We start from the raw sequence: 25332 nt of genomic DNA, 5'->3' as shown, positions 1-25332 counted from the left end.
TCCGCTCTTTAACCTGTACCCTTTCAAATTCATCTTCAAGCGCTCTGAGACTGCGGCCGGCCTGAAGGGCGCTATATAAATGCAAGTTGTTTTTGTGGTTCAAATGCTTATCCAATTCTCTTTTAAATGTTCCCTTGGTGTCAGGCCTAAAAGTCACTTGTTGCAAAACATTCCATATTTTACTAAACCACCTGTGTGGGAAAAAGTCTTCTATAACGTCCCTTTAACTGTTCCAATTTGACAGTCCTGGATTTATGCCTTGTTACCAAGTTACCAACCAAGGGGAAAAACTCTTTCATTATTATCCCCTCAAAAACAGTCAGAATTTCGAAGACCTGCAATAAATCCACTCTTAACCTTCTCAGTTCCATAGTAACAGAGCAATGAAAAATGCAGCATGTCATAACAGATTTTATAAGTGTCTGTTGTAAATGTCACAATTTTTTTCATATAATGTAATTGCTGGATGCTCTTATGGATATAGCTTTGTGGGAAGGCATTCTACATTCTAACAACGCCTGTGTAAAATCATTTTTCCAACCTTCCTCATGTCTGTCAGCCTGGCTCTGTGGAAGCACTCTCGCCTGAGTCAGAAGGTTGTGGGTTCAAGCTCTATGTCGGGACTTGGAATCACATCATCTAAGATGACACTCCGATGCATTGCTAGGAGTGTGTTAGACTGTCGAAAGGTGCCGTCCTTAGGATGAGATATTAAACCGAGGTACCGTCTGCCTGTTCAAGTGGACGTTAAAGATCCCATGGCACTATTCGAAAAGAGGAGTTTTGAAAAATGATTTGTCCTGGCCAACAAATCTCCCAAATAAAATTGGTCACTCACGGATGGCTGCTTGTAAGACATTGCTGTGCTGCTGCGTTTGACAAAAAAAAATCGCACATACACAGTCAATCCACTTTATAGTATATCCCATGAAGTACATTGAGATGTTTCAACGATGTGATGAAGCACTATATCAAATGCAAGGATTATTATTATTATTTTCAAGATAGCAGGGCGAGTTCAGAGGTGCGAGGGCAAGTTTAGTAGTCAGATAGGAAGTATGTCTTTATACAAAAGTAACCAATAGCTGGTTACTAGGAAGAGTGGCTGAGGCCAGGATTCATTTAAGTTTCATGCTGTCATGGGAAGATGACAGGGTGGATATTATAATCCTTGCATTTTGATATAGCACCTTAAAGTCTTCGGGATATCTCAAAGCGCTTCACAGAATATACTGTAAAGTGAATTCACTGTATATTTTGTGGGTGAGAAAATTAGTTATTAACAGCGTGCCGGTTCCTGAGACAACGCTCACTAGTTCAAGTTTTCGAGAAACAAGAAGTTAAGACTTTTCATCTCCTGCTTGTGAAGCTTATGAACACCCAGCCCGCCACACCATCAGCAGTTGAGCCTTTAACTTCACTGCCCCCACCCTTTGGAATTCCATCCCCCAGCCCCTTCGTCTTGTTCCCTCCCTTGCGTCCTTCAAAGCACGTCTCAAGAACCTCCTCTTCAACCGCACATTCGGCCACCCTCCTTACAACCACACTCCCTGATCCCAATCCCCTACTTGGGTCCAAATCCCTGACTGTTCAGCGCCTTGGGATGTCCTCCCAATGTGAAAGACACTTTACAAATGTAGTTTGTCGTTGTTAATATTGTAATTACAGTAGCATTGCTACATACATAATGGCATTTTCTTGTCTTATTAAATAAACAAGAGTTGAATATAAAATACAAGTGACTTTAGTTCCCTGTTCATATAAATTCCGGCAAAAAGAAAAAGCTGGTTTCAACAGAGTTAACTCCACGACTAACAGTATCGCCTCACTCCCTCCCTTGCCTCCTTCAAAGCACGCCTCAAGATCCTCCTCTTCAACCGTGTCTTCGGCCACCCTCCTACCCTCTCCCTCTCTGTCCTCCACCCTCCGATTCCCCGCCGCTCCCACTCGGGTCCTAATCCCTGACTGTTCAGCGTTTTGGGACATCCTCCCGACGAAAAAAGGACTTTACAAAAAATTTAATTTTGTACTGTATTGTACTTTCAAACCCAGCAGTCTGAAACAATCCAATCTTTAGAACAATCTCTCGAACAACAACATTTTACAACAGTGCTGTACTCTGAAAGTGTTTAATTCATATGAAAACTTGTGCAATTTCCCATAAATTTCATCCAGCAAAGTTCAAGGCGAGGATTGATTTGTTTTTAGCAACAGGTCAGGTACCTGAAATATCCAGCATTTGGTTACATCTTCAAACATCATCGATAATAAAAAATTTCCATAAAAACATTTCCTCTGTTAAAGCATAAAAGTCTCAGAATTTTTCTGCAAATTTCCCTATGTTACATTATTGCATTTAGTTACATTCAGCCAATAATTTCAGTGGGGTCAAGTTATATATAAACTCCCTTCATAATAATACACAAAATTAACCAATCTATATCATCACGTGTTCTTAGATAGACTTCTATAAAATTAAAATGTTATTTACAAAGAGTTGGCATTACGTAAACAAGGAACAGAAAAAAAACTTCAGTGCAGCTAATTAGAAAATTACCAGTTTTTTTTGTGGGAACCGTTTACTTTAAAAGCTGGATTCAGGCACAGGCTTTCTTCTTCCCAGTGAAGCGGAGCTGAATCTTGTCCTCTGTAGTGTCGCAGACCTACCTCTATCTATAGTCAGCTGCCTGGCCTGTTGACAGCTTGGTCCATTCTTCACAAGAGACCCTGTTCGCCTCCATCCCGTAGCTTCGATGCTGGATGAGCTTCGCGAACGCCTGAGTTCTTCTGACAAACTGCGCCTACCGCTGTTTAACATCTCCCTACATTTGGCTTCATCCACTCCCGCTCTGGGGCTGATCACGGACGCCTGCTCCCCCCTGGGCTGCCCATTCAGAGCCCCATTGGGAAGGGTTGCCATGGGAAGTGTGCGGTCATGAACGCCAGCCTTAAAATTTTCTGAGTCGCATTGCCTTTTTGTGTCCTTCTTTAGAAAGCTAACTCTCAGGAATGAACGCATTCGGTCATTGAGTCTCGGTTCTTCCCCTGAGCTGTACCGAATCCCAGCCTCAGTCAGGCCCTGGGCTTCAGGAGCAGTGCTTCTCAACAAGTAGGATTCATCCAGCTTCCTGCTGCCATATTGCCCTTTACTTCTCTTCAAAGTGTCATTAAGAGCCAAGCTGCTCACAGAACCAATGCAAACGGTATCGCTGGACTTGCCATTGCCATCCTCTCGCAACAGCGAGTCCTCCACTTTGCCCTGCAAAGGCTTCCTCCCCACCGCTGCTTTGTTAGGACCCAGTGTGAAGGAGTTTCTCTGCTGCGACCCGCTGTTCCTTCGTTTTCCGCTCCTCTTCAGCGAGCTCGTCCTTTCGTTTGTGGAAATCTCGTTGCTGCGACTGTGGCGAAGGTCGCTCGAGCATTCCTGAAGCCTGGATCCCATGACATCTGCGTTCCCACTGCCCTGCTGCTTGATTCCCTCAGCAGCACCTTGCCGCTCAGGCTTTGAGCTCAGTGTATCCACAGTGCTGGTCATTCTAGGCACAATGGACTGGGTCGTGCATCGTGGCCTTCGACCAGATTCCAAATACTCAACCAAGGCGCCAGGCACAGAGCTGGGCCGGTCCTTGGATCCCAGCGACCAGCGCATCGTAGATTTGAGTCCAGGTTCCTTCGGCACAACTGGTGCAGCTGCTTTCATACTCACACTTCTTCCCCGAGTCCCTCGAGCAAAGGGGCGGAGCTCCACAGCACCTGCAACAGCCACAGAGTCAGGATAGGCTCATAATCTGTGTCTCAATCGAATGTGATCAGAAACAATCAGTCTGTGCCAAGCAACCTCTCCGGCTGAGAGCATGACGTAGGCTGGCACATGTACCACATACACACCTTTGGGACATTTCAGGAACGTGCTAATTGGAACACACTGTTTCGACTTCCCCCTTCGGTGGAGAAGGGGTTAAATGGGGTCCCTTTGGAGGTAAGTTGGCTCCAAGGTTATGCCCTTTCAACAGAATATCGGAAATGAGTTTATCCTCTTGATAGGCTAGTTCCTGAGCCATGCAAGACTCCAAGGCGCTGATGGTGACTGGCCAGCCAGCCTGGCCCATCAGTAAGACTTGGAGGAGTAGATCAGTCAAGAACTTGCATTTATATAGCACACTTCACACTGGGTAGCGTCCCGGAGCGCTTGACAGTGGCGGAGTCTGACCAGTCACTGGGGCAGAGGATTCTTCCCATTTAACTCCTTTTAAGCCTTCCACACAAAATCCTAACTTGTCGGGTGATCCTAGCTGAATCCCAACATAAGAGTCTGGAATCCCCAAACCTTGGCTCTTCTGTCTCTGCTCCCGATACTTTCAGGATTAACTGTTTGCCTTTGGTGAGAAGGTGCGCACACACCACCAGACAGAAGAATATTTGCACGCAGGCTACTCAAGTGGTTTGGTTCGGACACTGTCACGTATAGTGATGGGTTTCTGTGTATGTCAGGCACTTGGCTGGCCAGAGAAGAACTGAGTAAAGGCTCTGTGCACCATAGAAACAGAGTAGGCTTTTCAGCCCCTCGAGCCTTTTTCGCCATTTTATAAGATCATGGCTGATCTGTACCTCAAGTCCAGTTACCATCCTTGCCCCATATCCCTTAATACCTGCACCTAAAAAATATTATTTACCTGTCATGAAAATGTGAATGTATCCAGCATCCACAACCTTTTGGGGGAGCGAGTTTCTGATTTCATCACCTTACTGATATCCCAAACGTAAGACTTACCGCTGAGTTGATTCTCTGGGAAGACAGGAGACTCCGGAGAAGAAGGGAGGGATGTGCAATTGGTGGACGCTCGGGACACCAGGCTCCCTCTCTTGTCGTCTCCAGTCAGTCTGTACAGCCAGTGATCAGACACCGATGAGCTTGTGGATCCTGCACAGAAACAGAGACCCGTAAAAAGGCAGCTGAACCTCACCCGTCTCCTCTATCAGGGGAACTGTGAACCACCACCAAACCCTCATCCCCTGGTCAGCATCTATTTTCAGGTGATTTTCAGGTGGGACTTCAAAAGGCGGGGCAAGGCAGAGTGATTGTGGAAGAATGTTCTAGAGTTTCGGGGCATAGCAGCTGAAAGCACGACCTCCGATGGTGGGGTGGAACAAGCGAGGAACCGGCAGGAGGCCGGGTGGCTAAACACCTGGCACTACCCAGACTTTGGTGTCTCACTTGGTGCTTTCCACATTAACCCTGCGATTCATTGAGTCCTCTCCGACTGTGCCATTGGCCACCTCCCCACCCTCCCTGATCTCAGCTCGGGTCCAAATCTGTGACTGTCCCGGCATGAACAACGCTACACAAATGTTACTTTGTTTGTTGTAACAGAAATGCCAACGTGCTGTGCTCCCTGAATGGATCAATGAGCTGCAAATACCTGCCACGGAAGTGTTGGCCGACCAGGGAGGGATGGAGTTCCTGCGTTGGTAGAAGAGGATATAGGCAGCTCGAGTGCAAATCTCGGCTTCTGGAATCAGTTCCACGTTACTGTCATCGTAGTTGTACCACAGGCCGTCCACAGAGTTCCTGCAGGAAGCTGTAAGCACCAGAGTGTTTGATTACTTGTGTCACAACCAGGACTGCACAGCTGTTACACAATACCTGGAAGCAGCTGAGAATCCAAGTTATCCGGGGTGGGGGGTGGGGGGGGTGTGGAGAGGGTGAAAGTGTTGCACTCCCTGGTGTCTGAGAACTGAGGGAAGATCATGAAATCGAGAAAGAAGATTGGATCTGAGGTCAATGGAATCATCTGGATTGGGAGCCTGTGTGACACAGATACCCAAGCCTGTATACAGTGGGCTTCACCAGTGAAGGCTCTGCCTTCCCCCCTCCCCCAACCCTGTGAGTGCTTTATCAGTTTAGCACTCTACCTCCCACCTCCCTAAATTTGACTCAGTTGGAAGCATGCTCACCCATCCTTACAGTATTATGTGAAGTGCTTGAGATGTCCCGAAGATGCGATAAGGCACCATATCAAATGCAGGGATTATTATCTTTGGTTCAGATGTAAGAGCCGTATCCACTGAGACCTACATTGTCTCTTGAGCTCATAGTCCAGTTTGACACTCCAGATCAGTCTTTGGGGGTGGGGGTGGGGGCTGTGGAGAGGGAAGACATTAAGCCGAAGACCTGGTTACCAGTTTGAGTGGATGTGGAAGATTTCATGCGACCAAAGAGAAGGGAGTTTGTTTCGACCAACGATCAGGCCAACAACCCTCCAGATAAATTAGTTATTCACCTTATGGCTGTTTTCGGGACTTTGTTATGGTGAAAATAGTTGCTGCGTTAGTTAACAAAATATTCCCCCGCAAAATATACATTACAGTCTACAGTGTATCCTATAAAGCTCTTTGAGATGTCTTGACGACGTATATTATTATTACCAAATTACATAGTCTCTGCACTTGAGAAGCACTTTGGAGACGTTTTGATGTTAAAGTCACTATATCAACTGGAAGGATTGTTCATGTTATTACCTGTGTAGTGGCCGCCCTGCATACTCCCGTGGTGGTTGCACACAGCGTACATGTCGTACACATAGTTATCTCCAGGTGAGCGCGGCCTCCTCCAGGGCGACCAATGGGACAGGAAGCTCTTGGTGCTTGCGGGTCTCTTCACTAGATGAGGTGACATGTCCAGCCCGCACAGCGGGGCAGTCACCAGTGTCGACAGCTTGGTCCTTCTCTCCCCCACCTGAGGGTCAAATCGACACCATTTTAACGAGTCTTTAAAATAATAAAATGAAATGCGACGTGAGGTGCTTGAAAAGCAGAGTGAAAAAGTCTGCGAGATGCAGTGCGGTGGCTACACTGGGGGGGGGGGGGAGGGGGGGACAACATCTGGACGCAACATCTGGCCTTTGAGCCATAAAAGGTACAACTGTCCATCACCATCCCAAGCTATGACAAACTGGGAGTGAACGTCTGACATAGCGGAAATAATTCATACTAACCCACAGAGTTCAAAGTCATATCCACACAATTTTCCAGTGCGAGACAGAGCAATACCAGCATTGTAAGCCGATTCTCGCTGTTGCGAGGTTCAGTATAATGGGGGTCTTTCCAGGATTGAAGCACCAGACAACTGACACATCACTTTGATGCCACGAGAGCATCAGAGTGAGGTTTGATGGTCTGCACTGCGTTGGGGCAAATTCAGGTGCTTCTGTGCCAATGTAGACTGGAAGTAGATACCTACATTCCACCATCATCGCAAATTTAGTTATCAATGCACTAAGACAAGGCACTTGGTAAAAGGCATGAATCAGAAACGTTCTGTGTTTCTATGAGCTGAATGACCAATTTATCTGAAGGATTGTTAGTCAGGATTGGGCAAAACTCCCTTCTCTTTTTCAATTATGTCATGGGATTTTAAGCATTCATGTTAAGAACATCTAACTTAATATTATGCCCAATGAAGCCAATCTATCCTAAACCCAGTTCCCCACTTTTTCCCTTTACAAACCCATGCTGTGTATCCTTTTTCCTTACACCCTTTTGCAAATGTTCTGCGATTGGTAAGACAAGTGTTACAAGAAATTGAAGATTCCACTTTTACACAAGTCGGAACAAGAGGAAATAGCCTGGCTGACAGATGGAACAGTAGCAACACTGAGCGGGTATCAGAGCAACAGGAAATGTGCAAACACTTCCTCAACCGTTCCCCCTTCTTGGTGATGCCTATGGCCAAATCCCTGTAACCTGTGGCCTGATACCCAGAGTCTGGTTAACTCTTACAAGTTTCTCTCCACCCGTGGCTCTCAAAGTCTCCTGTAACATGAGACATGGCAAAGGCTTCCAGGCTCGGGTGCCAGCATACCTGACGGAACCTCTTCAGGTGGATGACAAGGATGTCGGGCAGGGTCCATAGGTTTAGTTTGACGGTTCCCTGCTGGAGGATGTTACAGTGCGGGCACCGCCATGCATCATCAGGGGCCAGCTACACAGAGTGAGAGAGAGAGAGAGAGAAACACCGGCTGTAACCATGGGGAATATATTAAAGCTTCTTAAAGCGTCATTCATCATTGGGTTAGAATCAAAACTCAAGTTATATAAGAAACTGTTTGACAGATCAATACAGAACATCTGCAGAGCTTTGCTTTACTCGTGCACAAACACACCCAACACGTGCGCACGCACACATACATACACAGAGAGGCAGAAATCACACTCACACACACAAACACAGATTCTTGGTCAGGCTCTATCTCTGGTCTTGACGGTGTTATCCCCGGTTTTGACTAAGCATTCAGGGATGCAGCCTGGAGTGGAGGGCGCTATATAAATGCAAGTTGCTGTTGTTATTAGCGAATTGTCAAAGAGTTGCTCGCAGTACCTGCTCCTCCTGTGTGTACAGCTGGAAGCACTGAGCCAGTGTACAGCTGTGAGCCTCCTGGTGCCGCTGATGCTGGAGACGAACGCTCTCCGCATCCTGAACCACTTCTTCTTGAATACTCCCGAACAGTCTAAAGAACACACAGTCTCCATGATATACACTGGGGCCACCTCCCACTCGCCTCTCTCCTCCCCCTCCCACCACCACCACCGGCCACGCCAGTGGAATCCCCTCTCTCTCAGTGGCAAAGGGTGTTTGTACTCAAATTTATAATAATAAATTGGTCAATTCAATCCACGACTGTTTGTGGGACGCTGCTGTGCGCAATTGGCTGCCACATTTCGTCCACAAAATATACAGTCAATTCACTTCACAGTATATTCCGTGAAGCGCTTTGAGACACCTCGAAGATGTGATAAGGCGCTGTATCAAATGCAAGGATTATTATTATTATTATTATTACTAACAACAGGAGATTCACTGGAGCACATGACAAACCCCAGCAATGGTAAATGCGCCCAGATACCCCCCAATTAGCTTGCCCTGGCTGCTTGCAGCACAAAGCCAAAGTCTGAGTCGCAGGCTTTGGCCCCCACGCAAGCGCATTGCCTCAGCCCTTCACTCACTCCTCCTTCACCCTCTGATCCCACTCCACCACCAGCTTCACGTGGCAGGGCCCAGCGGCAGCACAGGAGTCCAGCGCCCTGAAAGTAGCAAGTATATCAATCACTCAGCAAAGCTTCTCAGGCATCACACGCAGGCAGCATTGTGAACACGCAATCCTCAGTTCCTCTCCCTCCCAATTCAATGCATCATTGTCCCGACAAGAAGCAGCGCTCTGTCCCCGAGTGAGAACAGACATAGTCTCTAATGACAAGGTTTTGTTGTAAACAGAAGTTCGGTCACCTCGCTCACAAATTACAACAAGTCCTTTCTACCCAGACTGATCAAGGCTATTTCTCAATTCCTACTGAGGTTTGCAGCTTCCCCACAACCCAGACGCCTGCAATGCGGAATGTGAGTGAAATAGTTTGGATAATGTACAAATTGGACAGAATTTCCTGGCAATTTTGCTATACATTACATTTAGATCCTTTTCATTGGCCAGCAATCCCCAAATGGTTATTTGTTTCATGGCTGTTTGTGGGAGATTGTTTTGGGCAATTGGTTGGCATGTTTGCCTACAAATGCAGTTACTCTATTTCATAGTAAATCCTGTGAAGAGCTTTAAGACGCCCTTCCGACGTGATAAAGCGCTATATCAAATGCAAGGATTATGATTATTATCATTATAGATAAGGGGCATTCCGCACACAAACACACACACACTGACGCTGGAGCAGTCACACACAACAACAACTTGCATTGATATAATGCCCTTCCGGTGGGGTAGTGTCTCAGAGGGCTGATACAGACACAGAACACAGAATTTAGCCACTGACTGCCCTTCTTCCCCCTTCTCCTCCACACACACGCGCGTGCGCGCACCACAATTAGCCCGAGACTGAGCACGGGTGTTTTTAATGTCTGCCCACCTGGTCACGGCTGGATGCTGCAGGGGGCAACTGTCCTGCGATGAGAGGTAGAAGTTAGCGGCCAACGTTCCAACCACCCGAATCCGGAACAGAGATGCAGTGTTCTAACACAGAGAGAGGCACCATTAATCAGCTACAATGAGATCGCACTGAGACACGCCAGGGTCACGCAGAGACATGCAGAGAGAGACACATGCTGAGGCATGCATTCAGACATGTGCTGAATCACATGTCAGGATTTTGATAATAATGTATTTATTTTGTTTTTGAGGTTAAAGTTATCAAGCAGTAGCACCAGTGAATCACAGACATAATAATAATCCTTGCACTTAATATAGCGCCTTATCAAGTCTTCGAGACGCTTCATAGTGGGAATCACTGTGAAGTGTTGTAATTGTATTTTTAGGCGAATTGGTGCATCAGTCACTCACTGGCTGCACAATGCTTCACATCTTTGCCACCATCTAAGTCCATTTGTCGTAGCTGCAGTTAATGTAACAACTTGACATTAAAAAGTCTCAGTCCTGCGCTGTATTTATCAGGCAGCTTTTACTATCAGCTCCGGAATTCCTTTAGTGATTGCTAACTTGGAATGGTGCTTCTGCTTTGAGATACAACTAAATGTTCCCAGACCTAGACTGAAATATCTGAGCCAGAGATAACCCCTCCTGGGGAGAAATGCTGCTTGCGTCGAATATTTAGTCTATTTTCTCACCATTTCTGAAGGTCTAGATTATTGGCAATTTCTTAAACACGGTCTTAGTTTTTTAAGAAGGTTTTCTGTAAGCTCTTTTAACAACAGAAAACCAACTTCAAAGTCAAAACTAAATTCAACAATAGGGGGTTTGGGGGAAGGGGGGAAGAAAGAGAGTGAGGGGTAAGGATCCAATGTCTGACACTGACATCACATCACAAGACAGATAAGGAAGTGCCAGCCACACTGTGCAGATTGGATGGTGAGATTTGGAGGGGTAATGCCTGGAGACAGTGTACCCACGAGTTTGGCATAGTTGCTTGTCATCTCAGAATAAATCCACTTCTGAAAGGTTGAATCTCTGGTTTGAAGCAACTCACTGACCTGTAGCCGGGCCTCGCTCCGCATCAGGTGGCTTAGCTTACTGAGGAGAGAGCCCTGTAGCTGATCCCAGGACAGGGAGCGATCTTCTCTCACCAGGAATGGGGGCCCAAACCTTAAAGGAAGATCATTGAGTCAACTCACGTCAAGTTGCATGGCAGCACTCGAGAGTGTTTAGCTACAAGGTGTCAGCACCGAGACCAAACTTCAGGGAACAAAATATTTATACACATGGCATTGACCCTGGAGTGGAAGCCACTAAAGTTCTGATCAGTGTCTCAGATCTGCTTATCCAAAACTGCGTAAAGTAACCTTTAGCACCAGAAACATCTCCAGTAATTTACCATAGTAGACGACCACACTTGCAGAGGGAGGGAGATAAATGCCTAAAGGGAATCAGAACCTTTGGTTCAGAAAACAAAGTGGTAGTGTTTTTTTAAAGAGCTGTCTTATTGACATCTCTTTCTCCCTCCTAGTGTGAGATAGGTTTACTTTGAAAAGAGCTTTATTGATTTCCTGCCTACAAGCCAAATGTACTTCTTTCTTTCGAATGTTCTCCTGCTGGGTGTGGTGCATACTCGTGCAGTCTCTTTCATGACGTAGGCTGAAGGGAGATTCAATAAAAGAGGTTTGATTCTAGCTCTGGACAACACAACACAAATACATCAGAAGAATATAAAAGGTTATGAAAGGGAGCAGGGACTGGGATTAGAGTAGATAACTCAAGTGGGGACCTAGCACAAGCACAGACAAATATGATAGAATGAACTCCTCCTGTGCTGTCAATTGGTAACAAGAGATCACAGTTTCAGAGGGGGCAAAAAGATGAATATGTGATTTAAATTGAGCTGTTGACACAGAAGTTGATTAACCCATGGAACATAAGAGATTTTATGCACTGCCTGAAAGGGTGGTGAAAACAGATTCAATAACAACTTTTAAAAGGGAATTGGATAGGTACCTGAAGAGGAAAAATTGCAAGGATATGGGGAAAGAGTGGGGGAGCGAGACTGATTGGCACAGGCACGATGGGCCTAATAGCCTCCTTTTGTGCTGTAATATTCGATGATCAAACAGATGGTTCGTTCAGAAGGTGGAATTGCACCGAATTTCTACGCGGAAGTAGACAAGTATACTAAGGCTGGAGGCGGTGGGAGGGTGGGGGGGAAAAGTAACAATAACAAAATTGCATTTGTATAGCATCTTTCACGTTGGGAGGACGTCCCAAGGCGCTGGACAGACAGAGCCTCGGTCTTGTTGATGTTCAACTGAAGAAAATTAGCTCTTATCCAGGACTTGATGTCTGACAGACATTCTATCAGGACAGCAGTGGTCCTGGCGTCAAAGGTGGAGGCAGAGAGGTAGAGTTGGGTGTCAACTGCATACATGATGTCACCAAGAGGGAACATATAGATATTGAAATGGAGTGGAACCAAGGACAGAGCCCTGAGGAACGCCGCACGAAACGGTGCGGAGCTAGAGCAGAAACCCTTTGTGGAAATAGAGGCTCTGTGCAATCTGAATCAGTGAAGGACAGCGCCATGAAGGTTGGGGTGAGAGGAGAGGCGGTGGATGAGGATAGAGTGGTCCATGGTGTTGAAGGCAGCAGAGAGATCAAGGAGGACGAGGAGGCAGAGGGAGCCAGGGTCGCAGATGGACAGAATGTTATTTGTTACTTTGATCAGGGCTGTTTCTGTGCTGATCGTGAAGGGAGTTGCGGGAGTGGAAGGAGCAAAACTGAGAAGCAACAACTCGTTCCATGGCCTTGGAGAGGAAACTGAGGTTGGATATGGGGGCGTTAGTTTGGGAGTAGAAATGGGTCCAGGGAAGGATTTTTAAGGATAGGAGTGATGACACCGGTTTTTAATGGGGTGTTTCATATATCGAGGGGCATTTTAGCAATAAGACGAGTAGAAGTTATTTTTGTTACCGTATTTTTTAAATGACCGTGTTCCAATTTTCAAGAAGACCAAATATTAAACAATGAATTCCTAAGTACAGTATTTGAATTATTTAAGTGGGATTGAGGCAGTCATGAATTTATGCAGACAGTGAACACGAGCAAGCTGGAGATACCCGGCAGGCAGATCCTTTTTACACTCAACTGACAGACCACAAGTAAATGGAGTTAGAACAGCAGCACGGCTAATGATCAGCAGCACAGCTCACACAGAAGCCAGCGACATACAGCGAAAAGGAATAAACTGCCACAGATACTGCACCACGAGTGAGCTGGAGCAATGTGTGTGCGAAATCAAACCCACAGCAACATGCACCTCCACAACTGGCATTGTGTGTGTGCGTGTGTGTGTATATGTACATAGAGAGGCCGGCATGTGTTTGTGCGTGGTGGGTCGGGGGGGGTTGCACTCTGGTGTGTGAGTATGTGTATATATAAATGTGTGTGTGCATGTATGTATGTGTTGTATTTATATATAGTGTATATATGTATCTAAATGTGTGTATATGTATAAGTGTGTGTGTGTGATGGTGGTGGAGCAGAAAGCGGAGGAAGGGAAGGGCTGGCACCTTGGTGGGGTGGATGGAGTAACCCTATAATCAAATGCAAGGAATATCATAAATAAAGGAACAAGAAGAAGTCATTCAGCTAACCAAGTCAGTTCCACCAGCTTTTTAAGAGGATTAAAGACAGATACTTTAATCCTCTTTCCCCATTATAATAATTTCCCCGGTATGTAATTATCTGCCTTTTAAACATCTCCCTGATTCTGCCTGTACTGCTATCTGGGACATTGCATTTTACATTCTCACAAACCTTTGCGTGAAGAAAAAAAAACAGACAAATTTTGCACAGATAAGTAGCACAGCTTAGGAAGCACAGCACATCACAGCATAGCACGCAGCACAGGACAAGACAGGCGGCAGAACACAAGACTGGGCAACAGGACAGGTTAGGACAAGCAGCAACCTGGCCCATTGGTGCACAGCTTCAACCACTGGCTTGTGTTAAGTCTATCATTCTCAGCCCTTAGTGTATGGACTACATTTGTAAAGCCCGGGAATTGGTTGCAAAATTCCACACGGAGATTCCTGTTCACGATGAAAGCCCAAGCGTATGCTGAGATTGGCTGCCCTGCCTGACATGGGATAGCGCAAGAGGAGCTGAGGGAGTTTCTAGAGGAGCAATCCTCCTGGAACCCACACCAACAGCAGCAGACGCTCCAACAGGAAATGTTAGCTGCAGAACTCTAGGGTGCCACATCCTCTAACATGCACGTGGATAGTTAAGATTGCTGGATGGGTGATGCACTTTGCCACCTCCACACTACATTGGCTGATGCACGAGATCATCACTATGTGAGCACCAGATGGCAGTAGTCATCTATTGACAATCAGCGAGAGTGCCTGACCTAGAACCCAACCATAAAACTAGCCTAAACACTGGCTCCACAGAGAGTGCCCACACCTCCTCGCCACAAACTGCTGTTCCAGCTGCTTCAGCTTCCCTTTTTCAAAGCATCTCATCATGATTCCCGTTTAAAGGAAGCGACAAGCTAGTCTTTAATGTCGGTTTCAGAAGTTAACATGAAGATTTGGCAGAGAATTCCACACCATGTACGTAAGGACCTTTTGTAGATATAGAATTCATCCGCATTCTTGTTGAGGTTGACCCCATGTCTGCAGATGACGTCCCCAAGAGGGAGCATGTAGATGAGAAATGGGAGGGGGCACAGGATAAAGGCCTGAGGTACAACACAGACAACCACGCAAGGGTGAGAGGAGAAACCTTTAGAGACAAAGTGGAGGTAGTGGGTCAGGTAGGATCGTTACTCTAGGGGCATGACAATAGTTTATCTCGTTGGCTGCTCCGCCAGAACATTTTGTGCAAAGTCCATAACATTCAGCGCATCACCGAGCAGAAAGTCACTGTAAGGTATGATCTGCTGATGTTGCCTTTGAAGCAGAAAGTTCCAGCCCGCTTCAGTAAAGACAGTTTACAAGGTCAAGGTACTATCAGAAGTGACACTGCTCAGAGAGAGAGAGACTCTGAGAGTCTCAGTGGCACAGCAGCTAACTCCATTCCAGAGCTTTTTCCTGAGCTTGTAATAAAATATTAAAATCTTTGAACAGCAACTCTTTCCAGCTCTGATGTTTAATTTACATGCCTCGTGTTTAAGTGCTTTCCTTTTCTAAAACCAAGATCTTTTCAAATTTGGTTGAAAAGCAGCAGTAATTAGTTACAAAGCAAGGCACTGCAGAACCAGTACTTATCTGCCTGAAAAGCCAACTCCACTGTGTGACCTCTCAACACCCTGAACTATTCCATTTGGGAACTACACAGAAATATCAGCAGCACAAACTGTTCAGAGAAGCAATATAGAAATATTAGCCAGCATCAGTGTAGACTATAGGTGTACAGGGTCTGAAAATCCCACTCAAGGGTCAGCACACCATTCCCATTCTTTTTCCCCAAAGTGTTGCAGGAACAGGGAGGGGGCACCTCGGTTTAACAGACCATCCAAAAGACGGCATCTCTGACAATGCAGCCCCCCCCACCCTGCACTGGAACGTCAGCCTAAACTGTGAGCTCAAAATTTCCAAACTGGGCCTTGAACCCACAATCTTCCAACTCAGAGATCAAACTGTGATGATGTGAGGTAGATTTAACAGCCTGAGTAGCAGATGGTAATTTACAAATCCTTCACAATTATTGAAGGTCTTATTCCAGGAACATTTCTGGAGCTATAAGCGTTCACAAGAGAAAAAGCAGAAACAGAGAGGGGTTACACGTACCTGAGAGCCCTTGTCCCGGAGCCTGCGACGTTGCAGATTAGGAGAAGCACTTTGGCACCTTGATACACAGTCTCGGTGGGGCATCCATCTGAGGCAGTGCTTTGGCTACGCCCTGTATCACAGCGAGAAGATTGGACAGTTCAAATTTGACCAGAAATGCCTACAAATTGCAGTCACTACACTTTACAGTATATCCTGAGACATTTTGAGATGTCCTCCTGAACGTGAAATAAGCAATATCAAATGTTAGAATTACTAGAAAGACAAAGCATCAGGATGGCACCTCTGCCTGCAGTCCACACTGTAAAGTGGCAAATCTCCCAGTTCCAGGCAAATCGGGACACTGCCTTTGATCCTATCTCAACAACAACAAATTACATTACATTTACACAGCGCTTATCACGCCGGGAGAACATCACAAGGCGCTGGGCAGTCGGAGATTTAGACCCGAGCAGGGGTTAGGATCAGGAGGGGTGGAGGGCAGGAAGGTGACCAAAAGCGCGGTCGAAAAGGGTCTTGACAAAAAAAAGCCACATTTGTGTTTATTGTATCATTGGTTGCAAAGAGCATTATTGACCATCGTGTGAGTACGTGGGGCCCAGGTAGCACTATGCCCTGAAAGGCACACAGCATGTGGTTGGATATTACCTAAAAGAACTCATTGCTTAACAGCGGGAAATCCCTAATAAAAGTGGATTAGCATTGGACGGAACATGCTGAAGCTGCTCAGGTGACAGGTTGATGTTCACAGACTGAGAGATGGGCCAAACTTGCCTACAGCAAAGCCAAGCTTCCAGGAATCTAGGAACACATTAAGTTTCCAAACAAAACAAAACTGTTCCACAAGGCTGTTGTGGGATATTGCTGTGTGCAAATTGTCTGCCGCTTTCACCCACAAAATGCACAGTGAAACAGTGAAACTGTGAAGCGCTTTGAGACATCTCAATGACGTAATAAGGCTTGATATCAAATGCAAGGATTATTATATTATATGATATTGCGCTGCTCCACACAGCAGTGGGGTAGAAAGCATCAAACCTTCCTCTTCCTGTCATTCCAAAAATGTCTTACACAGGATAACCTCTAACTCCCTCTAACAGAAAATCTGTATCTGAATTTTTACGTGCGCAGTCTGGTCACATTGTCCGTTTGAGGAAACTGCTGCTCAGTTTCCTTGTAAATGTTCAAGGTGAGTCGCTGGCAACAAGCGGTGTCCTGCCTGTCAACGTGCCAGCAGGCGAAACACTCAAGACAGTGCCCTGTCCGTCAGCGTGGCAGAAGGTGAGATACTGGCATAAGGCAATGCCTGGTCTGTCAGTGTAACAGCAGGTGAGACTGGCAGTTGCTTCCACCTCTTTCCAACACAATACGTCAGAGTTTATTTAGTGAAACAGGCTACAGGAACACGGGAGCCAGTAATGATCCACGATATGTACAGAACACTTCAGTAACTCGTGCACAATACAGTGCTGCACTGAGCACCTGAGAGCAGACAACAACAACAAAATGACATTTATAGCGCGCCTTTCACTTCGGGAGGATGTCCCAAAGCGCTGAACAGTCAGGTGTCGGGGCCCGAGCATGGGGGAGGGGTGGTGTAGGGGTGGGGGAAGGCAGAAGGCGACCAAAGGCACGGTCGAAGAGAAGGGTCTTGAGACCAGCCTTGAAGGAGGCAAGGGAAGAAGCGAGGCGAAGGGACCGTGGGATGAGTTCCAGAGTGTGGACCAGCTGAATGGGACTGAAGGTTATAATTGGTTAGTCCGACCTTTAAAATAACAGTTATTTTTATAGGGTCTCATCATCTCAAAATGTCTCAAAACACTTCACTGTAATTACTGTTAACTGTAACTGCAAACACACTAGCCATTATATGCACAGCACGCTGCAAGATCACACAGACAGCGATCAGGTGATGACGACTGTATCTGGAGGCTTGCTGTTCCTTCCCTCTTACAATTTTATTGTGGAATCTTTAACGTCCACTTGAACACAGATGGGATCTCAGTTCAATGCCTCGTCTGAAGGATCCAGCACTCCCCCAGTACTGTAAACGCTCCGGGATCCTACAACAATAACTTGGATTTATAAAGCGCCCTCCACGCCGGACGGTGTCTCAGAGTTCTTTACAGTAACCGATCCCGGGACCGAGCAGGGGGGAGGGGGAGGAAGGTGACCAAAGGCGCGGTCGAAAAGGTCTTCAGCAGAGACCTGAAAATGGGGAGGGAGCAAGACGAAGGGAGTGAGGAAGGCATTTCCAGAGCCTCATGGCATAGTGGCTGAAGTCACGACCACCGAGGGTGGAGCGGAAGACTCAGGGGACGAGGAGGCCAGACCCGGAGAAATGAAGCAACAGGCACTGTTTTGAGGATAGAGGAGGTCAGAGAGGTCGGGGGGTCCAGGGACTTGAATACAAGGGTGAGGATCTTGAAGTCGATCCTCTCTGGGATAGGCAGTCAGTTCAGTCCAGCAAGGACTGGGGCGATCAGGGAGCGGAGTTTTGTGCGGGTGAGAATGCGGATGGCAGAGTTTTGAATGATTTGGATTTTATAGATGGTAGTGGATGGGAGACCGTGAGCGAAGGGCGCTATATAAATGCAAGTTGTTGTTGCAGTGGAATATAAGCCTAGAGTGCTCAAGTTCTGACATGGTGCTTGAACCCACAACCTTCAGATCCTGAGGCGAGTGTGCGACTAACTGAACCAAGCACAGAGTGTGTAGGAGGAATGGTGGTTTCCTTATGTTCACTGAGTTGTTAATTTCTGAAGCAACATGAATTGATGCTTCGAGATAGATGTCAACCGGATAAGTGCAACGGGCTGCAATTTCAAGAGCTTGATTCAAAAATGTTCTTCTACATTTAAATTTCAAAGCACCCACGTGGTGGATCATCTGTTCTGCTCTTTTGGAGATGTATTTGCTTACTCTAAAACCAGTCTCAGAGCAGAGCATGTGACTTGCTCTGCAGCAATCTCACCCCGTTGCCGCAGGGAAAACCATTGGAAAACGTTCCGTTCTGTTCAATTCACGTGGCAAAGAAGGGCGCAGATTATTCAGCGTTCCTCATAGCAGCCACTCCTCCCCTGGGCACTCCTTCCGTCAATTTAGAAACGCGGAGTTACTTCTCTACTAGAGAAGGTGGCTTTGCTCACTTTGTCTCACAGAATAGGTAAGCTGAATACATGCGCTCACAAGCACACATACACACACACAGCCTATACCCTCCATGCGTACACCTCCATAACAAATATTTCCCTATGCTTACGCTAAACACCCTTCCATTTACATATTTACCACACCTATACACACACATGCATTCCACACTCTCTCCCTCCCCTCCCCCCATACACACACAGCACGTGCACATAACTACTCTTGCTTTCACACATATAAAACAAATAAAGCTCAAATCTTCTCGCTAACATGGACAGCTAGATGAGAAATGTAAATGTGTTGCTCGAGTTGTCGTGTAGGAAGGAGTGGTTCAGATTCCTGGAACATTTGGGGATAGGAGAGAGCTTGAACGATGGGACAACTTACAACTGCACTAATATAACAGGGCGCTAATATAACAGGGCATTAGGCACTAATATACTTGTGAAGGTTAATGAGCTGTGAGGGAGAGATTAACTGAATAAGACAGACCGAGGGAAAAAACATGAGCAGAGAAAGGAGCTCAGAGGAGAGAGCACCAGCTTATCACTTGCAGCCGAAATCAAATGGGAAAGGGAATCCCGTCACCCACCTGACAGCCGGGCAGACCCTCCTCCCGCAAGCTGGGAGCCTGAAAGGCATAGACACAGTCCCCTTCGGCAATCGTGTTCAAGTCTTCCGCATCCGAGAATGAACGCTCAAATCCACTGGGGTAAACTTCCGACAAAAGTATCTGAAAGATTATTCCAGTTTTGAAAAACGTTTAATTCAGCATAGCTCCGCTTAATGACTCTCGCCTGCAAAATACAGTCAAACCACCGTACAGTATATCCTGTAAAGGGCTTTGGGACATCCCGATAATATGCTGCATCAAACACAAGGAATATTATCATATTTATAACTTCACTAGCTTTCCCTTCATCTTCTTGTCTGGCTTGACCTCCCCAAATAGGTCACCAGGCACCTCACCACAGCACTGTCCAGCCTCACTGTCCTCTTCCTCCCCCGCTTCACTCTGCTCTGCCGCAAACCCCCCACACGCCCCGGCTCTGCCACTGTTATAGAAGTGTAAGTTGTTGTTGTTTCTCACCCCCGCAACGCACCACACTACCCACCTGCTCAGCACACACTGGCAGCGTCATTCACTGACTAGCACAATTAGTGCAGTAAAATCACAGCTGCTCATATCCAAAGTCTGATTCCAGACGAGGATTTTTTTTTGTTGCATTAAGATGATGAATCTACATTCTTATTCTCTTTAGAATAGCAAGATCGTCACGATGAACGAGCACTAACTAACGCGTTCCTTTGTTCACTGCCGACCTGGGCTGTTTCTCCGTACCTCGCCTGCAGGGATCTTCCCTTCCTGTGCCACCAGCTCCCGGAGATCAGCCACTGTTCCCAGGAGCGGCACAGCAAACCCTGTCCGTAAATATCGCAGATTCTTCGGCTGCAGAACCAAGGTTACACTCAGGGCCCTGGAAGCAAACACAAATAATGTTAGCATGGTGAAGAGAGGCAGAGGGACTGTGGTGGAGGAAAGAAGTGAGGTAGGAAAAGAGAGATGAGAAAAGAGAGATGAGAAAAAGGAGAAAGGGAGATGGGAGGAGAGGAGGAAGTAAAAGAGGAGCAGGAGAGGATTGACACAGCCCTAGGTACCATGAAGCAGGGAGCTCCCCAAGGAGGAGAGCTTGATAATAATAATAATAATCCTTGCATTTGATATAGCGCTTTTCACGTTGGGAGGACGTCCCAATGCGCTTCACAGAACACACTGTAAAGTGAATTGACTATATATTTGTGGGCGAACGCGGCAGCCAATTGCACACAGCAATGTCCCACAAACAGTCGTAGATTGAAAATGACCAATTTATTATTGTTTTGGGTCTTGGAGGGATTATTGTTAGGCTCTGTGTGGAGTAAGGAAACTTGCCCAAGGTTTCGCCCTCTGCCTGGAATTGAACTCAGGTCTCTCACTTGCAAAGCGAGTGCTCTAACCACTGAGCTACAGGACTCCACATAAAGATAAGAGCTACTCTCCTGCCTACACTTGGGTTCACTGTTCATTCAAACCCACACCACGTCTACCCTCTTTCAGGAGAGTAACCTGGATGCCGAGAAGCATGTCAAAGCATTGAGCAGTGTGTGCTTGCTATGCTGTGGCTAGCAAAGAGTCGCATGCTATTTCCACATCTCAAGAATTTGTATCTTAAGGCAATGGCTGGTGTCTGTCAAGACAGCATCACCCTTGGTTCTTCCAATCTGTGTACCTTTACCAGTACTGCACTGGAAAGTCAACTGAACTGTGAACTCCAAGCCCTGACTAGGGGGCTTGAACCCATAAGGCACTAACAATTCAACCAGGCTGACACCTACACTTTATTGTAAATCCTGTGAAATACTTTGAGTCACCCCCCACACCCCGCATGAAAGATGCTAAATCAAATATAAGGTCTAAATTACTATTTATTATTACCTCAGTCTATTTGGAACCAGATAGACTGCAAGATAACTGTGTAATTCTAATATTCAACGGAGGGAAGTCTTTGGTTCTTAAAATTTACAATTAAATCTAATTTCTGTGTTCTACATCCCAGTTACACACGCACTGCGATGTCACATGCAATGTAGTACACAGAACATGTTCATGGCCTGAACATACGAATGCAGCAAACAAAGCATCTGAAAATGGACCTGACAATTTAATAATGTTCTGTGTATTTAATAGAGCGCTTTACGTGGTCAAAATGTCTCAAAGTGTTTTACAGGATTTACTTTAAAGTCAAGTGGTTGTGTGTTTGCCGGCAAATGCGGCAGGCAATTTGCACACGGCAACAGTCCGCAAACAGCCGTGAAGTGAATGATCAGTTTTACCTGTGAGATTGTTGGTCAGGCCATTTACCATAATAGCTCACGATGCATGAAATATTCATATCGAAATGAACCTTCTTACAACATAGTCACATAGATAGACGGAGCAATTAGAGAGAGGGGTGAGAATTACAACTGGTAGGAAAGTGCATTTGGGAAATGAAAGTGACACTTGAGTTTTAATCTGCTCTTTCCTGTTCAGACTGCAGTAGATTGACAAGGGGGTTTATAAGGCAATACTCCAAACTTTCACAGTTGTTACTGCTGGTGGCTGAGATTAACAAGAAGACTCCAGAGGTTGTGACCAATCTCCAGGCAGCTACTATATAAAAGGGAACAGTTATAGTCAGTGAAATTCAAGTCACATTTTGTTGCTTTTCCGCCTCACGGGAGCACAAACAGAAATGTAGTTAAGAAGCTCAGTTCATGTGGGACAGAGCACTGCAGTCTGTTCTGAATTTTTTTTAATAAATGGCTGAAAATCTCATCCAGTGAAGCAGTTTTATGACTAATAATTTTGCAAATGCAATTTTCTCCCAATAAAATTTCTTGCTCTTGAAAAAAGCTACCTCAGGATAATTTGATTTAGTGACAAATTAGTCTGCCATAACAGTGCTCCTATCCAGAGATCCCCTGCTGGAAGTTACAGTGTGTGGATGTCAGGTGAGGGCAGGATTGAGACTGGATCAAGATTACCGTTACAGAGTCAAAAATCCCACTGCCAGTTGAACACATCTCTGCTAAATTGTGTTTTACTGATATAACTGTTCCTCTCCTTTTATAGTCGCTGTCTAGAGACTAGTGTAATCTATAAGTTCCCTATGTAGAAAGTTATCACTTAATCATACAGACAACTTCGAAACTTATGTAGGTCAAGAAGGAGAGGGAGGAGATATTAACCAAGCTTAATGGAAATCGCTAAAGAAAAGCATCCTGACGATCTCATTTCCACCGTTAACACAAATAGATTTTGAATTAAATTATTGAATATTAATAATAATCGTTGCATTTTATAGATCACCTTACGACATCATTGAAATGTCTCAAGGTGCTTCACGGGACTTCACTGCGAAAGGTGGCAACTGTGCATTTGTAGACGAAAGCGGCAGCCAATTTGCACACAGCAATACACACAAACAGCCATGAAGTGAATGACCGATTTTATCTGGGGGACCATTGGTCTGGACATTAGGAGAAACCAACTCCCTTGTCTCGCTTATCACAGAACCGCAGGATTTTAAAAGTCCACTTTTGGTGCTGCAAATGTCTGCTTTGACGTAGGAATAAGCAATAGCCTGGATTCAGATGAGCTGAAGGTACATGAAAACAGGGTTGGAGGAGAATGTGGCAGAGATAAGTGATTGGATAATTAAAGGGAACTGTTTATACAACATGTTTTAACTCATCTCATTAAAGGAGAGGTTTGGAAATGGAAGGCTCTCTAGAGGATTCTTTAAAGCTGGAATTCCTTCACTGCCTTTTCATGACTTAGAAACGAGAACTTGCCTTCAGAGGACCACACGTTTAAGACTAAAAATAACCATGTTCCACAGGCCCAGCAGAATATTTGGTGACTGACACAATCGGCTGGTCCCAAACCCGTCACATCTGCTACAATTGCCCTGCGGATCTGACACTTGTAAGCTTGGTTTTGATCTCCTCGCGCTGAATACAGGTGCATAAATACATTGTAATTTGGCGGCTAGTTTCTGATGTACAAATACAGTGTGGGAATGACACAGATTAAACTGCTCACAATGCAGCACGCTTTAGAATGTGATTTTCACTCCAGGACTTTAGATGGCTACTTTTTCTTCAAGAAATGTCCCTTTTACAATACAATACAAAATTACATTTGTATAGCACCTTTCATTTCGGGAGGACGTCCCTTTTATTGAACAACTCGCTGCCGGGAGTCACCACTGTGGGACTGGGACCTTCACAAACCCTGACATGATTGCAGGTTTTTCAGATTAAATGTGTTTGCCCCATTTATGTAAGAGCCACTCCTTACAGGAAGGGGACTCGAGCTAACATTGCCTATTCAGTGCCTCCTGCCACCCTTCATCTCCTGCAAAGAACAAACCAACAGAGGTCTGAGCTCAGGAAGCTGGAGGCTGACACAGAACTGGAGGTGTCTCTCTCACTCACTCTCACATACTCACACCCCCCCCCACACACACAGACAACCTCACACACACACTTGAGTGTTCACTTCCTCACACGTGCCCACGTTTACATATTGCTTCGTAATACGGAACAACTGATCAACTGAGCTATCTACTCTAATCCAATTCCCCTGCTCTTTCACCCATCATGTCCTGCTCTTTGCCTGTTGTGTCTGTATTGTTGCTCGCTCCGATCCGATCCCTGCTTACAGCAGGATTACGAGCATCAATGTTTTGAGGGTGGTGATGATATGGAATGTGGAGTGACTGGCTGACTTGCCCCTATTATACAATAACTGGAAGGACTGGTATTCTGCACCAGGAGTTTGTGTTGAAGTGTTTTTCTGGCAAGCTTGGCGCGTCTAAAATGTCATGATAATCAAACATTCCAGTCACCGCAAATCCACCACTCCATCCCCTTTCCACACATCCTTCCCCCCACACACATTCACACACCACACTTTGCCCTCTCCACCACCCTTTCACACACAATTCCCTCAGCGCATCCTCCGCCTCCGCACACCAGTACCCTCGCCCACACGCCCCTTCCTCCTGTCCGCATACATCAGATGGTGAGATCAGAAATAACATTTCTTCCCACATCTGTGAGTGTGTGAAATACACCCCCAGCTCCCCCAGAAGTCTGTAAAAGCAGAATCAAGTGCGATGTTCAGGAGTGATAGGTATTTGGGAAGGAAGGGGATTAAGGGGATACAAGGAAACAGCAGCCACCAGGCTCCGTAACCCTATCATCTCAATCCTCGCCTGACTCCACTGGCTTTCCATCACACAGATACAATTCAAGATCCTGGTCCTCACCTTCAAAGCCCTCCATTGTCTTACTCCCCCCTACATCTGCAACCTCCCCTAACCCCCTACCATCCTGCCCACTCCCTCTGCTCAGCGGGCTCTGGCCTGCTTCACGTCCCCCGCCTTGCCCGCCCCACCATTGGCGGGCGGGCCTTCTGCCACCACCCTCTGGAATTCCATCCCGCAATCCCTCCGCGTCGCCCCCCTCCCTTGCCTCCTTCAAGACCCATCTCAAGACCCTCCTCTTCGACTGTGCTTTCGATCACCCTGCTTCCCCCCACCCCTTCACCCTCCCCAATCCCGACCCCCAGCTCGGGTCTGAAACGCTTGATTGTCCAGCACCTTGGGACGTCCTCCTGGCGTGAAAGGCACTATACAAATGTAATTTTTTGTTGTTGTCGAAACCCATTAGCAATAGTAAGTACAGTACAATGTTACCACAAGGCAAATACTAACAGTGAGAGTGAGAGGACATAAACACTCAACCATCTCATTGCTAAACCAACGATCTCTCACACAGTGTCCCCAGTGAATGATTCATTGCGCAGACAGCAGATTAGATATCCTGTATTAATCCTGAGCATTTGAACT

General features: G+C 46.2%; 1 protein-coding gene across 1 annotated transcript in view; it reads right to left on the bottom strand.

Annotated features, from left to right (window-relative positions):
- Positions 1 to 2113: 2113 nt before the first annotated feature.
- Positions 2114 to 25332, bottom strand: part of usp43a (ubiquitin specific peptidase 43a) — a 35113-nt gene continuing 11894 nt past the window's right edge. Inside the window, 13 exon segments of the mRNA XM_042342568.1 lie at positions 2114 to 3753; positions 4772 to 4921; positions 5421 to 5579; positions 6520 to 6736; positions 7862 to 7981; positions 8378 to 8507; positions 9004 to 9081; positions 9913 to 10016; positions 10991 to 11102; positions 15743 to 15798; positions 15801 to 15854; positions 19485 to 19625; positions 20235 to 20370. Of these exon segments, the coding sequence (XP_042198502.1) occupies positions 2585 to 3753; positions 4772 to 4921; positions 5421 to 5579; positions 6520 to 6736; positions 7862 to 7981; positions 8378 to 8507; positions 9004 to 9081; positions 9913 to 10016; positions 10991 to 11102; positions 15743 to 15798; positions 15801 to 15854; positions 19485 to 19625; positions 20235 to 20370 (2626 nt within the window). The 3' untranslated portion in view covers positions 2114 to 2584.

Source organism: Callorhinchus milii, unplaced genomic scaffold, assembly GCF_018977255.1.
Source record: "Callorhinchus milii isolate IMCB2004 unplaced genomic scaffold, IMCB_Cmil_1.0 Scaffold20, whole genome shotgun sequence".
NCBI classification, from domain to species: domain Eukaryota; kingdom Metazoa; phylum Chordata; class Chondrichthyes; order Chimaeriformes; family Callorhinchidae; genus Callorhinchus; species Callorhinchus milii.
This window is presented reverse-complemented; position numbering and strand designations above follow the sequence as displayed.